The sequence below is a fragment of the Nanorana parkeri genome, unplaced genomic scaffold (assembly GCF_000935625.1).
Source record: "Nanorana parkeri isolate BGI_ZX_2015 unplaced genomic scaffold, ASM93562v1 scaffold147, whole genome shotgun sequence".
In the NCBI taxonomy this organism is placed as follows: Eukaryota; Metazoa; Chordata; class Amphibia; order Anura; family Dicroglossidae; genus Nanorana; species Nanorana parkeri.
Window position 1 is genome coordinate 740,567 of NW_017306415.1, and position 17,816 is coordinate 758,382.

At 40.5% G+C, this 17,816-nt stretch overlaps 1 protein-coding gene across 1 annotated transcript in view; it reads right to left on the reverse strand.

Moving 5' to 3' along the window:
- PREX2 (phosphatidylinositol-3,4,5-trisphosphate dependent Rac exchange factor 2) overlaps positions 1-17,816 on the reverse strand; it is a 250,362-nt gene that overhangs the window by 103,268 nt on the left and 129,278 nt on the right. The window contains exons 24-25 of the mRNA XM_018554229.1: positions 6,926-7,148; positions 5,023-5,230 (exon numbers count right to left, since the gene is read on the reverse strand). Of these exons, the coding sequence (XP_018409731.1) occupies positions 5,023-5,230; positions 6,926-7,148 (431 nt within the window). The remainder of the gene's footprint in view (positions 1-5,022; positions 5,231-6,925; positions 7,149-17,816) is intronic.

Here is a 17,816-nt window from a genome sequence, read left to right on the forward strand (position 1 = left end):
TGGATCAGCATAGAGTGAAAGGGAGCAGCCCCTGGATTCTTCTAAATGAGGTGGAGGTGACCTGTAAATGAATGTGGTCATCGTCCTATGCACCAGATAGAAGGAAAGACAGCAGAGGAGAAACCGAGAAAAGATCGACAGAAAGAGGGAACAAAGAAGAAAAGGAATTCTAGCCACTGTATACCGGGTAGAAGAATATTCTTAAATTGATCAGGGCTCATAAGGGCGATCCATTCACTCCGTGTGGAGGAATATTGCTCAAACCTGTCATGCAACAAAGCCGTAAGTTCCTCCATGCAATGCAAGTAATTGATCTCAGAAACGTATTCCTTTAAGGAGGTAAAGAGTATGGGAGAGCTGATCTCTAAATGCCTGGGTTAGATTTATTTTTTAATATATCTATGTAATATGAGTATTTCATGCCTGTTGAGGGCCGATGCTAGTCAAAACTGTAGCTAGGGTTTTTTTTTCACACATCTCTCTCTCTATATATATATATATATATATATATCCATACATACAATCTTTGTTTTACAAATAATCATTTAATACACAGCAAAGGAACAGAACACTATGCAGTCCAATAAGGGATGGTGGATCACCGCTGATAAATCTTTCACCTGCGTGTGTAAGTTTGAACTTGAATTCATGACTCATGTCCCTGTAAAACTACAATTCCCAGCATGCACCACTGACCTCTACTGGATGCAAAGGCTTCATCTTGCTCTGCTAGCATCCAAGACTCTATAGAACTGCAAGTGCCATTATGTCACCACTGGGTCACCTCTTAGTTATACCAAACTAAAAGTCCTAGCATGTTCCTCTAGTTTTTCTCTTTAAAATTACAAAGCCTAATATGCCCCACTGGCTTCTCTTCTAAATATGTAAAACTACAACTCCGATGTATGGATGTTTAGACTGTCCTTTTAGTGCTACATGTAAAACTACAAATTCCAGCATATCTGGCAGATGTCCTGTCCACCCACAAACATACAGTAACTGGGCTAAACTGCACCTCTTTCCAAGCAATATGCTCTTCTAGGTTGTCCCACATGTTGTGACTGTGGCTTGGGAGTCCAGGACCTCAAAAAACTTGCTCAGGATGGGAAGCTGTAGAAGATCGAGAAACATCTGTTCCCTGATCTCTTCTGCATAGAAAAAACCTTGAAGAATGAGCACTCTTAGGTTCTGAGGGTCAAACCCCAGGCCACTGTAGCCAAGTAAATAGTGGATTGGGGACTTCCAGCCCCCTTGTGTTAGCAATACATTTAAGTTTAAAAAAGTAAATAGAGAACTTGAATGGAGCGAGAGGAATAATTCTGGATCCATCATTTATGATCTAAACTGATAAGCTGTAAGGGCGCTTCACTCTATTGTGTTTTGGTAATGTGCTCTTGATTACAAGAAGTGACATCCCACAGTACATGCATTCATGCAATGCAGTGCCATTTAATCTGAATGGCACTCCAACACACCTTGCTGATGGCTGTGCATTGCAGCTCAAAACACAAGGCACCACACTGCCAAAAATGGTACATGCACGGAATAAAGTGTGTCTCGCACTGCAACAGTGTGAATGGGCCCTAAAAGTTTTTAAAGCATCTTCTATTGACAATTATGAGTATCGTAGTGGATTGACTTATTTTATATCTATTTAAAAAAATATATTTTATATTTTACAAAAAATGGAGATTATATTGTGTCTACATGCGCTAAGATTATTTTGAGTGTATTTTTAGTGAAAATATAGATTAGATAAACAGCTACGCAAATATCTTGGCTTTTCTTCAGCCTTGGATATTTCAACTCTCCAATCTCAGTGCCATAATTCCTAACTAATGTCAATCTGAGAGAGTTTTCTACCTTTTTCCAAATATTTTTACATAATACAGCATCTCCTGTTGTATACTTTGAACAGAGAAATTGGGAACCCTTCATAATTGGCTACACACATGTGCAGACCTAGGAATAAAAAAAAAGCAGAGTCCCTGAGAGATATGAGCAAACACTAAAAATACCAGCTTTGGAAGGACTGACCCTTTAACACAAACCTGTACTTTGCCTGTGAGTGTCTGAGTGTCCAATCACCAGGGCTAATAGCTGTCAAGTGTGCAGGGGGGCAGTTCTTAATGTGTAAAGTACATGTTCACTTTAAGCTGATCTCTTTTATTAAGAACATGCTAAAAGGACTGATATCACCTTTTAATGATGGGAACAGACTACAAATTCTCCTGATTGTTTGCGTCAGAAGAACATAATCTCCTTAGGATGTCCTGCCGAACTCCTTACCAAAGAACCCCTGGAGGTGGGTGCTATAGTGACAACGGATGGCACCGCTGGCATTAAACTTAAAACAGAATGTCACCAGCACACCAAACAATGTGGTCAAGTGTTTATTGACGCATGTTGTCACAGTAACTGCCTCCGGGCCGGCCGTAGTAAAAAAACGGCCGGACGGGAGCTCTCTAGACCTGAGCGGGCGTCTTTAGACCTCCGATCAGACATGCCCCCTTGCGCACGCCGCTGGGCGCGCGCGAGCGGGAAATGGCTGAAACTTGAAAAAAACAGGCAGCGATGCTGTAGAGCCGGCGGATCGCTTGTATGTTGCAACGATCAGTGCGCCCCCCTCCGCTGTCCCTGCCACCATTGTCCCGCTAATCCCGGCCTCCGCTGTGCCCGGTGCGAGCCCGGGATCAGCGCCATGTGGTCCCCTCTCCTCTGAAAGAATGCGGAAGTGTTGTATATTACATCACTTCCGCATTCTTGTGTCACTCTCCAGCTTCAGTAGCTGCAAAAAAGCTGATGGAGCAGATCTGTGCTTCATCAGCTTCTTTTGGGGGGTCCTAGGTGACATTAGGGGTCTTGGAGACCCCTGATGTCTCCATAAAGAGGACCTGTCACATATTTTGCTATCACATAGGGGGATTTTATTAGCCCCCGTATGTGATAGCAATAAAGCTTAGTGGAAAAAAAAATTAAAGTCCCCCCCAAAACAAAATTTTAAGTTACACATAAAAAAGAATTAAAAAATGTTTTTTTTTAAAGTCCCCACCCATACATACACGCATGTAAACATGCATCGGGGGCGCATACGTGCCAAAAAGACGATTGCGCCCATTACGCCGCACATGTTACATATCGCCGCGAACATCGGAGTGAGAGCAATAGTTCTAGGGCCATCAATCACAGATAACACTAAACTGATGAGCGGTAAAAGCTTTTAAAGTGTCGCCTATGGCCAATTTTGGGTATGGTAGTTTTTTGCGATGTCGCGGGTGCGCGCAATTTTAAAGCTTGACATGTTTGGTGTCTATTTACCCGACGTGACCCCGACTTTTATATTTTACAAAAAAACTGGGTAATAATAAATGTTTCCTAACATAATAAATGTTTTTTTTCCCCAAAATGTTCAGTAATTTTTCCTAACTATAGTAAAAAATAAAACCCCCAGTGGTGATTAAATACCACCAAAAGAAAGCTCTATCTGTCCCCAAAGAATTGTATAAAATTAATTTCAGTACAGCGTTGCATGAAGGAATAAACGTCAGTCAAAGTACCGCAGCGCTGAATACTAAAAAATGGCCTGGCCAGGAAGGGGGTCTAAACACCTGGTCTTGAAGTGGTTAAAGCACAACACTGTGTCTGATGAAGGGCATCCTGCGCGGCCCCAAAACGTTGCTTCAATGTGACAATATGCATCAGTAAGGGACGAACACTTGACCCCATTGTTTGGTGTGCTGGTGATATTCTGTTTTACAAAAGAAGAACATAATTTGACACTAAACATTTCACAGATTATATTTCATGATATAAACAGCTCTGCTATGAGAATTATAGAAGATTTGTACTTCTTTAATTGTGTTTACTTATTATTCACTTATTATGTGTTCTGTGTTCTGGAAGGTCACTGATTAGTCATACAAGAATACAGCTGAAAACATTATTCTGTTCTAAAATCCGTTCTCTCTGTCCTTCATCTGGACCTGAGAACTTTGACTAGACCATCTGGACATTCATTTGGACCTGAGAACTTTGTGTCCAGCACACACTTATTATAAAAAAAAAACTTTAAAAGCACTATTGTGAGGTAATACCAACCAAGCATTAGTTTTCTGATGTATCAATGGACAGTGATTAATAACACTGATTGGTTATTAGAGGTTCTAGACTATTTTGTTAACATCGTCACACAACATTGATTTCCTTGACTTTCGGTGAAATATATGCTACATATTTTTATGATTTATAACTAAATTACCTTAAGTACAATCATTTATACTGGTAGGAGACAACCGAGAAACAGGTAAATAAACATAAAATGTGGAAAATTTATTGCTAACATTTACATGGCAGCATCTCAGCAGTATAATTAAATATTTTATGTGGCAATTATTTTCACTTCAGAAGGCAGGTTAAGAAGTAACAAACAAAGTAAAAATACAAATTTATCAGCCACCAGTAAAGAATGAAGTCTGCAAAGCTGCAACACTGAAGCAAAGCATAAGAAAGCACCAGGTGGATTATTGATCCAGCTTGCAGATATATGTATTCAGACAAATGTATGTAGACAGGAGTGGGGATGGAATGGAAAGAAAAGCTTCTGAGAGACCAGCAGCATATAAATGTAATTACTAGGGACGCACCAAAATTTCGGCAGCCGAAACATATCAGCAGAAAATGGCTCTTTGGGCAAAATGCAGAAAGTACCATTTTGTGTCCAAAATTGCAGTGCATCCATGGTTTCTCTCCTCCCCGCTGGGCACTGCACTATGTCCCCCTCTGACACAGAGCAGCATCCAGCGGGGAGGAGAGAAACATTCTGGAGGTCAAGAGGGTGCGGGACGGGGCAGGGAGGAGAGCATGTCACAGGAGGCTGAGCCGGTAGTGCGGGGGAGGAGTTAGCTGTCAGCCATGTCACAGGTGGCTGAGCTCTCCTCCATTTTGGCGCACCTCCAGTAATAACAAAATTAAATTAAACTCACTGAAAACTGGAGAGGAATAACAAGTAATGGTAATACTTACTCATCAATTTGGGACACGCAGGTTTCCACTTCTGCCAGGGCCGACTGGAGTTTGCATAGTAACTTATGGTGTATATCCTGTGTTTCCAAATCTTCATCTCTAAGTAAATACCGCAAGCCATGGCCATCACGCTGACCTAATGAATGTCCCGAAGGTGCAGCCATGGTGGTTGTAGTATGTTGTACGTACACCATAGGACTGAGTTTACCTAGGCAGCATCAGGGAAAGTTTATTTTAATACAAAATTATTTAAAAGACTTATCAAATGATGTTATTTAAAAGTGAGACATAAGGTATAAAATATGACATTTACTTTAGAAAGGGACAACATTCTATACCAATTTAATGTTTTTATGGTGTATCAGTTTCAGAAATTTTGGACTATATTTCAAGCAATGGCATACCTAAAGCAATGAAACTGTGAGAGTGCTTAAAGTGACAGTAAAGTCAAAAATGTTTTTCCATCCCCCCAATTTTAATGCCAGCACTTACCTTAAATGATGTTTCTTAAACAGATCTTCTTCTTTCTTGTCCTTTTCATCTGTCCCTCCAGCGCTGCTGCAGGTCTCCGATTGAGCGCTGACCCCTCCGGGCTTGCTGGCACTTTCTGTCCCACGGTGTCTGCATGCGGGTGCACGCCGTCCATATACTTACCTTGTGTCTCTCCTCACGTCCCGTCCGTAAATGTGTTCTGCACATGCACCCGCCCCAGGATGATTACCACCTTGGTAATGTACAACAAAACATACAGAGTGCAACAATAAGGACTATGAAATGTATGATATATTGTATAAAGTGCAGCAGTCAGGGAATGTACAGTGCAGAATACAGAATAAGGGAGATAAAACTGGGACTATACCGTGCAGAGTATAGAGTGAAGCAATGCCAAATACAGAATCGGCAGCACAAAGTACAGAATGAAGAGAAGTGAAATAAGGAATGTACAGCATAGTGTACAGAATGAGGCATTGTGGAATGGGAAATGTACAGCACTTATTATAGATTGAGACAGTACAGAATATGAAGTGTGCAGTGCAGAGTACAGAAAGAAGCAGTGCAGAAAAGGGAATGCACAGTGCAGTGTACAATTGAGGTGGTATGGAATATGAAATGTACAGATCACAGTAAAGGATGAGGAGGTGTAAAAATATGCAATGAACAACAGAGTACAGAATGAAGCGAGATGGAATGTATAGCACAGAGTAAACAATAATGATGCAGAATAATGAAGGCACAATGCATGTACAGAATGGGCAGTGTGGAATTGGAAATGTACAGCACAGTGTACAGAATGTGGTGTGTGGAATATGGAATGTGAAGCACAGTGTAGAGAATAAAGCACAATAGATAAAGAAGTAAATTGTACAGAGTGAGGCAATGTGGAACAATTACCATACAGAATGAGCTAGAATAGGTTATATACCGTGCAGTGCACAGCATGAGTAGAATGAATACTGGAGGGGAGTGCAACAGAGTATGCTTCCAACACAAATACAGGTGCTCATATATGCAGTGCCACCAAAGAAGCCAAACATTGTGACACCGCATATAAATTTATTTGTCGCAGGGTCATAAAGGGGTTAAGATTAGACCACTAGTGGGGCACACCTCCAGGTCACATAGCATCCACATGTATTGCTCTAGCTACATTATAAATACCCCCATGGGTAAATACTTACCTGTAAACCTACTCCTGAGATCTTATGCTATACAGCCCCGCCCACCACCGCACCCTTTTCATCAAATTGGTTCAGCCTGGTTCCTGAGCCTACTGCACATGTGCCCCATGACCTCAGTTCATTCCATGGCAATAACTCTATTTGGAATATCAGTATGGACGCATTTATAGGGATAAACTTTGTCTCTTAAATATTTAAATATACAACATTTGCACAATACTTACCGTGCTCTGTGATTTTATTTTCTTTGTCCTGGGAAGTCTGTTTTCTATTGTCTAGTTGCACCCCAAATGCACTGCCAAGGGATGTCAAGGTTTTGGGGTATGAAACCTGCATGACGTTGAAATGACAGTTTGTTGGGCAGAAATCACTGCTGTGGAGTGGTGAGATCTTTGACTTTGCCTGCTTGAACGTAGGCCATGCTCTGTTTTTTAAAACCCTTGAAAACTTAAAGAAAAATATAAGCATAAAAATGGAATCATATACACAAGTTTTTTTGTGCAATTGCAGCTAGCACAATACTTGCTCTATTCAATAAGAAAAGTTGTTCTCTGTAGTGAGTATTGCTCTAGAAGACGTTTATTGCTCTACACAGACAAATCTAAAACGTAACAAATGTTTTGTTTTTCACAGATCCCAACTGTGTCAACTGTGAGGTAACTCCTAGTGCTTCAGTCTGACCGGCTACCTCACTGTGCGAGTTCTTACAGACTGGGTCACAATTGCCATGGCGCTGAAGGTAGAAACCATTTGCTGCTAACACTAACTGTTGCTGCTAACTGCTATAAGCAAACCCAGTGCCTGAAGCTCATATTCCAGGAAAAACCTGCACGCTGACAGTGCAAAGGGATTTGGGTACAGCTATGTAAATGTCAAAATGGTTCATGCTGGGTGGCCTTAGTTACCAAGTGTAGAGACTGGGTCACACCAGAGGCTGTGCCTCAGTTCTGGACTGGAGAACATTCTATGGCTAACCAAAAACACCGAAAGGTCTGGAAAGCTCAAAAATGAAGAGCCATTTTTGCAAAGGCCAAATTACAGGCTAGTCCGCAATCTACCAGTCCAGTAGGGGACATGTAGGGCTTACAAAGCTAAGCCAAAAAAATATAAATATGCTTCACCCTGAAGGCTTTCTCGCAAAGGGAGTCTTAAGAGACTGGATCAAGCCAGAGGCTGGGCTACAGCTCTAGACCTGGTGCTCTCATTTCCAGAGGTCTGGAAAGTGCAGAGCTCAGTGACTGAAGGTCACATTCCAGGTAAGCCTTGCAATCTTTGGCCCAGCAGATTCTAGATATGGCCTGAAAATCTGTTGCTGAGGATATGCTGATCCAGATAACTGCCATGAAGAGATTAGCACAAGGAGCATTTTTGAAGTCTTAAATTAAATTTTCTAAGAAAAAGCATCTGCAGCGTGTCAAGTAGCTTGATTGGAGAGAAATAAATCATATTCAGTGATTGTAGGCGGTAGTAAAGCCTACATGTCCAATAATAACTACTATCCTGTGTTCCTCAATAGATGATAAATATTTTTCTCAAACACATATACAGTATGTAAAAGTGTAAAACAATATAATAAAAACTTATAGCATGCCATATTCTTTTTTTTAGCTAAAGCAATTTCTTCAATGGAGCAGTGGTGTGGGGAAACCAAAGGTACGGTTACACTTTACAGTGACTCGGTTGCTTAAAGCTGAAGTTTAGTCTGCCTATATTTTGCCTTCCCTGGTTCCTCCACCCTTGCAACCCATCAACATGCTAATGAAATTTTTAAATAAAACCTTTCCACTTTTACATCATTTTGGACCCAGGGATGTCATATTTATGTATGCAACACAGACAGGCCAAAGCTGATGGGAGGGGCCAGCAGGGTGCTGTAAAAACATCACAGCACCATGCCACAGTGACAGTACTCCTCTCACGAACTCTGAAATACAAGCAGCAAATTGGCTCTTGGGAGGATTTATGCACTGTGTCCCATAATGATGTGAGGGTTGGCAGAAGGAACCACTGAGCACAGTGGGGTTGACAGGAGATTAACACTCTCTCAAAGGTGTTGTCTGAAGAAATTCCATCAGTCTATGTCTCTTTAATAGAGCAGCAGGAGCAGTATTTACTGTCATCTTTGCAGGTACTTCATAATTTGCAAGTTCAAGTAAGGGACCAAGCTTGTTTAACAAATCAAAAAGCTATCTATTAAACCAATGTGAACTATAGTGAAGTCTTCACGCATGTAATTTCTTGTTCCTTTAAGTCTACCTCAGCAAAACATGTCTGGTTAAATTCTCAGTAGTCTAGTGTTGTCAACCTTATTAAAAAAATGCCTGTAGTTGTTTAACGATAATCAATAATTGTAAATGATCTTAGCACTACATTAGCCTTTTAGGAGCTCATTCATGAAAGGGAATGGATATTGCTATCAGCCATTTGTTTGGTTACTTAATGCAACAGAGAGAACTCCATGATTGGAAGAGAGGTCATTTGCATGACTTTGACAGGTCATGGGACCAGGCGGTTCTCCTGGCTTTTTTTCGTTTGATCCCTTTATTCATTTTTTTGTGCTTCTCTTGCAAGGGGAGCACAAAGCACATCTGTAAAACACATTGCTGTGTTTTATAAAGGAGCGGTACTCTTTTTCCTTCTTTTTAAAGTAGCAGTATAACCTCACTGAAGCCATACTGTTGCTTCCTGAATGGACCCTGAAGTATAAATTTTACGTTAACCGATGACAGTTAACAGCCACATCTATTGTTATACTTTGCAGCACTTTAGTTGTGTTTATATAATTCATGACCTTTAATCATGTTTATTTAATAATTCAAATAATGAAAACATGTGCTTTCCTATTTTAAAAGTCATTTATTTTTGGTAAAACCAGAGTGTTCCAGGAAAAAATGTAAATGGATTACAAGTATGTCAAATATATATTATTTGCCTTGTTGACACTAATTGGACCATTCATTCAATGTGACATTAGCTGAAGAAAGCCTCTTAGTTTAAGGACAGCCCACAGCTGGGGGAGCTAAGAAGAAACATAATTATTCTATTAACAGTTAAGATTAAAAAATGTGCTTTTATGTTCAAAGAAGAACTCTGGTCTAGTTAAAGAGCCAGATAATATTTTAAAATGCTGAGCTTTTACATTGTTTGTAGTAATCAGATGGTTCATGGGCAGCCTTGTAAGCGATAAGGAGTACTTGTGATAATCAGAAATGCCTTTTATCTTTTGTAGGGATTTTCCAACAAGTTGGAAAATGTCAACATACACTGTACGACTGGAGCTACAGAATTAGTCCTGTTGTTGCGTGCTTCAATAAAATGTCTGATCAGTCAAAGAGAAAAGCAGCTAGAAGTTTGATAATACAACTAATTTTAACAACAACTAACAAATGTGTGCCCATCCAAGAACACGTTAATTTAGTCTGAATTGATTTTGGCCACACTGTATGCAATACTGCCTAATAACACATGTACTATTTGGCCTACTCTGCCATCACACTAGAACTGGTCATGGGTGATGAGAGTATAAACTGATTGTGGATTGGAGGGGTACAGTTAACAGAGTGGGAGATGATTATGGCAGGGGGTATAGGAGACAGGAATGGCAGCTGACCATTAGGAGAAGCAACAAAGAAAGAGTAGAAGTTGAACGGGAAGGAAATAGAGAGTAGGCAGAGTATGAGCTCATCAAGTAGCAGGGAGATTAACAGAATGACCATGAACAGAGTTAAGAAAGAGGCAGATCATGAGCCAATCCAAGGACAGGCAGAAGTAAAATAGTGGAGGCACAGAGAGATGTTTCTTTAAGGGCTATGCTATGTCACAATAGCAACTTTGTAGTTCTCTTATTTTCTCTGGCAATGGTTAACTAGCTAGGGAATGGCTGCTGTAACAGTTTACAAATCTTTTCTATGCAACTACAAATCGCTGGTGGGTCACTACAATCAATAACATGGTAAGCTACAGAAGCTCGTGATTCTGTACCTAGTTTTAAGCCCTGCAAAAGAGAATTGCTTACAAATCCAAATAGCTGGAATTGCTGCAGTACAGACCTGTTACTGACTGCAAATAATTTTTCCTTGCCACAAATAGTGGCTACATATATGTTTATGCAGCATGACCCGAAAACCAACCCAGCTAATTCTATCTAGACCATGGGGAGTTAAATCTCCCCATGTTAATAGTTACATCATTAGCATTACATTCATTTCACTGGGCTGCAAATGAGACGATTGCTAACAAGTAGTTACATTTTGTTGCTTTAGACCCCATTCACACTGAGCGATTTGTAGTGCGATTTCCGCTCAAAAATTGCTCAAACATGAAGCTCAATATAGCTCACTGTAGCTTGTCCAATGCATTTCAATGGAGCTGTTCACATCTTGCAGCTCAATGTCGCCTGTAGTTTGTTGCTCGAACATGACCTGTTTTTCAGCAGATTTTGTGCGATTTGGCCCCAATAGGCTGTGCCAAAAGAAGAGGTACGTAGCACAACAAAATGTTCACTGTAGCTCAATGTCGCTCAGCTCAAATCAGCGCCAGCGCTCAAATTGTGATGTAGCTCAGTGTGAATGGGGTCTTATTTACTTGTGTTGGCCAACTCTTTACCTACTTTTCTTGAAATGACAATGCAGTAAATACACAAATTAGCAGCCCTTCCTGGCTCGACAAATCATAGGGTCTATTTACAAAAATTTGCAAAGCCATTTAGCTTGCAAATCTGTGAGTGTTTGAATAGAGGTACAAATAAGTGTTCTTAGTATATTTTCAGGTCAACTGTAATGTAATACTGTATTACAGCCATGTAATGGAGCTGAGGAACATAGCTGAGGAGCATAGGAAATACGTTTTTCCTTCTTATGCTGTTCAGCTCCACCTCATGGCCATAATGCAATATTACATTACATAAGGTCTGAAAAAAAAACATGCCAAGAACATTTGTTTTTACCTCTATTCACACTAAATAAACATTCACAGAGATTTGGAGGGTGAATGGCCCTGCAAATTGTTTAATACATAGACCCCTATGTGTCTGTAATCAAATCCTGCACTACAGAGAATGTTTCCATTGCATTATGGGAGTTTTTTATTTATTTATGCCATGGCTATAAGCGGGAGACTCCCGGAGCGTCCGGGAGAGTTGAGATGTCTGCTATACTGAAGTGGGCTGGATACACATTGGTACAAAAATATACATGCAGCAGAAGAAGTTAGGATCTGGAAAGATTAGCAGGTATGTGTAGTCTATACTTGCAGAATTTTTAAAAAGAAAAACCTGCATGTATTCGAGAGATTATAGAATATGTTTTATTTTATTTTGCCCATGCACACACACCACACAAGGGAAAAGGCACACCAACTTCAATTTTCCTGTCCAATAAAAGGGTATCTGTGTTAAATATTTTAGATTGTAAGCCCTCCTTACCATCTTGTCTTAAATTGTATTGTGACTGCAATGTCTTCCTTATATTGTAAAGCGCTGTGCAAACTATTGGCGCTATATAAATCCTGTATAATAATAATAATAATAAGGGCACTATCATAGCAGTTGGTGGGGGGGCTAACATCCTTTAGTAATACAGGTGAAACCAGAGCGGCTCACGGAAGGAATTTCTATTGGCTAACATAATATTAAACTGGCATCCTGAGATGTCTGCTTTTATGCAGACTTTTAATAGATAAAATAGCTGACAGATTTGCTTTAAAAGAGTACTCAGTTAAAACTGCCTTTATCAACTGCAATACCACATGCTGTAAATAAATGTCTGGGCAGTGAGGACACAAGCTGCAATGTTTTCCTCGAAATGAGATTGTTATTTAAATCTCCCACAAGCCACACTCCAAAGAGACCACATTCCGCAATGTAATTTAATCAGGTCAGATTGGAGAACTTGGGGGTTTTCAGTGATGACGAGGCAAACATCTGGGACTTTTCAAGTGATACCAAAGGTCTAGAAAGAGCAAGATGTACGGATAAAATGTACCACAAACGCTCTATTTTTAGAACTTAACTTTCTCATACAAAATGCTCAAGCATTCTATGCAATTTTGGTTCCTATGGTTACAGACTACCTCTCAACAGAAAGCACATATGTGCACAGTTCCTGCAAACCACTCGACTTCACAATATACGGGTTACTGGAAATGATATGTCATTGACATTATTATACTTGGTCCGGAAGGAAAGAACAATGTGCAGTTAACTCATACCAATCAGAATTCAGCCTTGGATGATCTAATTGCAGAATATGGAAATGTGGTGGGTTGCTTCATTTTCTTCCACTGCGTTACTAAATAGGCTGGTAAGAGCTTATTTTAAGGGAACCTGTTTCAACACAAAACACCGGGGTGGACATTGATAAAAGAAGATATTGCCCAGACTCAAGTGCTTTATACCAGTTTGGGGTAGTCAATGTTATCCTGTTATTATTTTTCATGAGCAAGGTCATAAACTATCCCAGAATGATTATGCTCTCATGGATTTTGTGAAGTGCTGCTTTCATCAGATTTCTCATGCTGTTAGAGACTGGTTTACTTTAATAAACCATGCCTATACTACAAACCAGAAATTATATTTTAGTGTTCTGGATTCTCTAAGCCAGGGGTCTCAAACTCATTTCACTCGGTGGCCACTCGACAATTTTGTTTCTCCCATGGGGGCCACTCGCCAAATTTCATAGTTTAAAATAAAACTTAAGTTTATTCGGTATGGTACTACAGACCCCAATACACACACAATATGGCCCCTTTCATATCTGTAAGTTTAGGTGCAATTAGGGAGCGTTTTCCTGCAGCAGGAATCCCTAATCTGGCGTTTACAAGCGGCCGCTGTTACCCATTGAAGTTAATGAGCAGGTGACAGCAGTTGCATTTGAACGCCTGCTAACCGCATGTAATGGTATGTGATATGACTACATGCGGTTAGAAAACACTCTCCCTGGATGCACAATCGATGCGTCCAGGGAGAGTGATTGATTCCTAACTAAATGTAATCATGTCACGTATCTATACATGTGGTGTGCAGGCGTTTACATGCAGCGTCTGTCACCTGATCATTAACTTCAATGGGTAACGATGGTAGAGTTCCAAGTGACTGGAGGAGGGCTACGGTAGTCCCAATATTCAAAAAGGGGGCAAGATGCCAACTGGGGAACTACAGACCAGTTAGTCTTACATCGGTGGTATGTAATGTGTTGGAGGGAATGATTAAGGACTATTTGGTAGAATATGTTCAGAATAATGGTATAGTCAATGACAATCAGCTTGGGTTCAGGAAGGACCATTCCTGCCAGACTAACCTGCTAACTTTTTAGGAAAGGGTAAGTAGAAATCTGGATGGAGGGAGACCGGTGGATGTGGTATATCTGGATTTCTCAAAGGCTTTTGATACGGTGCCACACAAACGCTTGTTATACAAGCTGAGATCCATTGGCATTGATGGGATGGTGTGTACATGGATAGAGAACTGGATACAGGAACGGGTACAAAGAGTATCTATAAATGGCAGCTTTTCAGAATGGGCTAATGTCATGAGTGGTGTGCCTCAGGGTTCTGTGCTGGGCCCCATGCTGTTCACCCTATTTATTAACGACATCGGGGAGGGTGTGAGTAGCAATGTTTCAGTGTTTGCTGATGATACCAAAATCGGGAGGGTAATAGAAATGGACCTAGACAGTTTAACATTACAGGAATTTCCCCCCCCAAAAATGTAAAGTTACAAATAAAAAACAATTACATACACGCCCCCATACATACACGCATGCAAACAGGCGTCGGGTGCGCATACATGTGAAAACGACGATTTCGCCCATTACGCCGCACATGTTACATATCGCCGCGAAGGTCGGAATGAGAGCAATAATTGTAGGGCTATCAATCACTGATAACACTAAACTGATGAGCGGTAAAAGCTTTTAAAGCGTCGCCTATGGTCAATTTTGGGCATGGTAATTTTTTGTGATTTTGCGGGTACGCGCAATTTTAAAGCATGACATGTTTGGTGTCTATTTACCCGACGTGACCCCGTCTTTTATATTTTACCAAAAATATGGGTAATAAATGGGTGTGGTTACTGGGGGTGTGGCCACTAAAGGGTGTGGCCACTGAGGGGTGTGGTCACTGAGGGGCGCTGTAAAGCTTACTCGCACAGGGCGCCTAAAGGCCTAAGGCCGGCCCTGGGGCTAATATATGGCAGATGAGGTTTAATGTCGACAAATGCACAGTAATGCACTTTTGAATAAAAATAAGCAAATGGGCTATACAATTATGAGTATGCCATTAGGGAAGTCAGAAATAGAAAAAGATTTGGGGGTTATTGTAGACCACAGATTGATTAATAGCTTGCAGTGCCAGACTGCTGTAAACAAATCAATTAGGGAGTCCTGTCCTGTATTATGAAGGGTATTTATTGCAGAGACAAGTCCATAATTGTGCCACTTTATAGGTCACTGGTTCGGCCTCATCTGGAGTATGCGGTCCAATTTTGGTCACCAGTCCACAGAAAGGATGTCCTTGACCTTGAAAGAGTCCAGCGGAGGGTAACCAAACTAATTAGGGGAATGGAGGACCAGAGCTATGAGACAGGGCTACTAAATTTAAACATGTTCCCGTTAGAAGTAAGGAGATTAAGGGGGGATATGATTTTCATGTACAAATTGTTTAATGGTGACAGTAACATTAGCAACAAACTCTTTACAATTAACTCCGTAACAAAGACCACCACCTAAAAGAGAGGCCACCACCTAAAATTGGTCGAAAAGAAATTCAAGCACAAGGGGCGAAGGGGGTTCTTCACAGTTAGAGCGGTTAGGGTCTGGAACTCGCCCCCAGAGGCGGTGATCTCAGCTAGGACTGTGGAATCATTCAAGAAGCTTTTAGACGATTTCCTGAGAAACCATAACATACAGGGGTACAGGTATAATTAAGAATGAACTGATACAAGGACCTATGTGTGTATGTGAGGGTGTGTTTGTATTTATATATGTATGTATGTATGTATGTGTGTGTGTGTGTGTATGTACATGTATATATGTGTATGTGCATGTATATGAATTGGCTAAATCGTGGGTTGCCTCCCTGTGGGCTCCTAGTTTACACCTCTCCCCCTATAAATAAATTGATAGAGAAAAAGAGTAGGAAAATAATAGGGTTTCTGGAGGGGTTGACCATCCGAGAGAGATTTGCTAAAAATATATCAATTTTTTTTTCACCAATGGCTTCATCAGGGGACCCACAAGAGATGGATCATGCAGGGCTGGTCAGTAAGGTAAGAGAGATACTTGGAGGATCGGGAGGGCGGAAGCCATAAGGCCCCAACAAAACCTCCTTGGTCTCCTATTGAGTCACCGTCGAAACGCGTCGGTACCTATTAAGTTAAGCCACTTTAGGGGCAATCATGTTGTTGTCCACTTCACTGTCAACGCTGTGATTACGATCATGTTAATTTGACTACTTTTATGTATGCTATTGTTTATATCCAATCAATGTTTATACAAAGGGACCTATTTAGTCTAAGCGCTATAGGGGCAACCATGTGGTTGCCAATTATGTGACCAATATCATGCTAATTTTGAATATCTGGATCTACGATTATGTATATATCCTATCAATGACTATACAAACCAAGATCATGTAGGGTTTTTTTCATTTCGTATATGTAATGCACTAATATTTTTTAACTAATATTATTTAAATAAAATTTGATCTATTTTTTAGCAAATCTCTCTCGGATGGTCAATTGCACCCCTCCAGAAACCCTATTATTTTCCTACTTTTTTTCTCTATGTGCATGTATATGTATGTATATATATATGTGTGTGTGTATACACATACACACACATCAACAATAGGTTGGACTTGATGGACTTATGTCTTTATTCAACCTCAAATACTATGTATATATAGAATAATACACTCAAATAAAATAATAAAACCCCCATCCCCACGCACACTCACATTTAAAATGAAATAAAAATAAAATACAGAGCCCCCTCTTCTGCTTACTCCTGAGGAGGCAGATTGATCCCTGGTGCTCTAGCGGTGATTAGTGAGGTCTGCTGCAGACCTCACTAATCCATCCTTCGACTGAAGCTCAGAACTGAGATCCAGCTGAAGGGATCTCAGTGCTGCTCCCACAAGTCAGGTACTTGTCACCGAGTACCTGACTTGTCCTCTGGCTGCGGGCCCCATTGTACCGGCTGGTACTTTGAGACTGCTGCTCTAAGCTGATGAATTGGTCGCTATCAGTTACTGTATATATCTGGCCATGTGAATCAAGATGGTGTTCTTTTGTGTTTTTTATACTTTAGAAATGTTTTTAAGAAATGCTGCCTCCAGTCCCATAATGCTGGTAATACACAGAACAATAATCTAGCAAAGATTAAATCATTTAAAATGATCTTCCACTAAAAAAACAATACAACAAAGAAAAAGATCAACGTAGTTACTGGATTTTCTGCCAAGTCAATTACTCCTTCTCCATGAAACTGATTATTGACTGAACATTCTATTTGATAAGATCATTATATCGAACTTGTCTTGTTAGGTGTATGGCTATAATAAAAATCCTATATAGGATAACTATATCCTAAGCTGAAGTTAAACATGCGTTACATATATTATGGGTGTTCATTTATCAACAGGGTCTGCTCGGGCCGAATGCAGTTTCTGGTTATTTTCATATTTTCAATCAGAGAAAAGCCAATGCTTTTATCATCGAAGATCTAAGTGCCAAATGAAAGCATGGTGATTAAAGTAAATAGTCCAAACCACTCATGTCATAATGAAATTAAAATGAGGGCTGATTTAAAGGGGTAGAATTCAGAGCAGAATATATAAGATCTTCTGTAGTTGCAGGCAAAGTAGATTTCGCGGGTGCGCGCAATTTTAAAGCATGACATGTTTGGTGTCTATTTACCCGACGTGACCCCGCTTTTTATATTTTACCAAAAATATGGGTAATAAATGGGTGTGGTTACTGGGGGTGTGGCCACTAAAGGGTGTGGCCACTGAGGGGTGTGGTCACTGAGGGGCGCTGTAAAGCTTACTCGCACAGGGCGCCTAAAGGCCTAAGGCCGGCCCTGGGGCTAATATATGGCAGATGAGGTTTAATGTCGACAA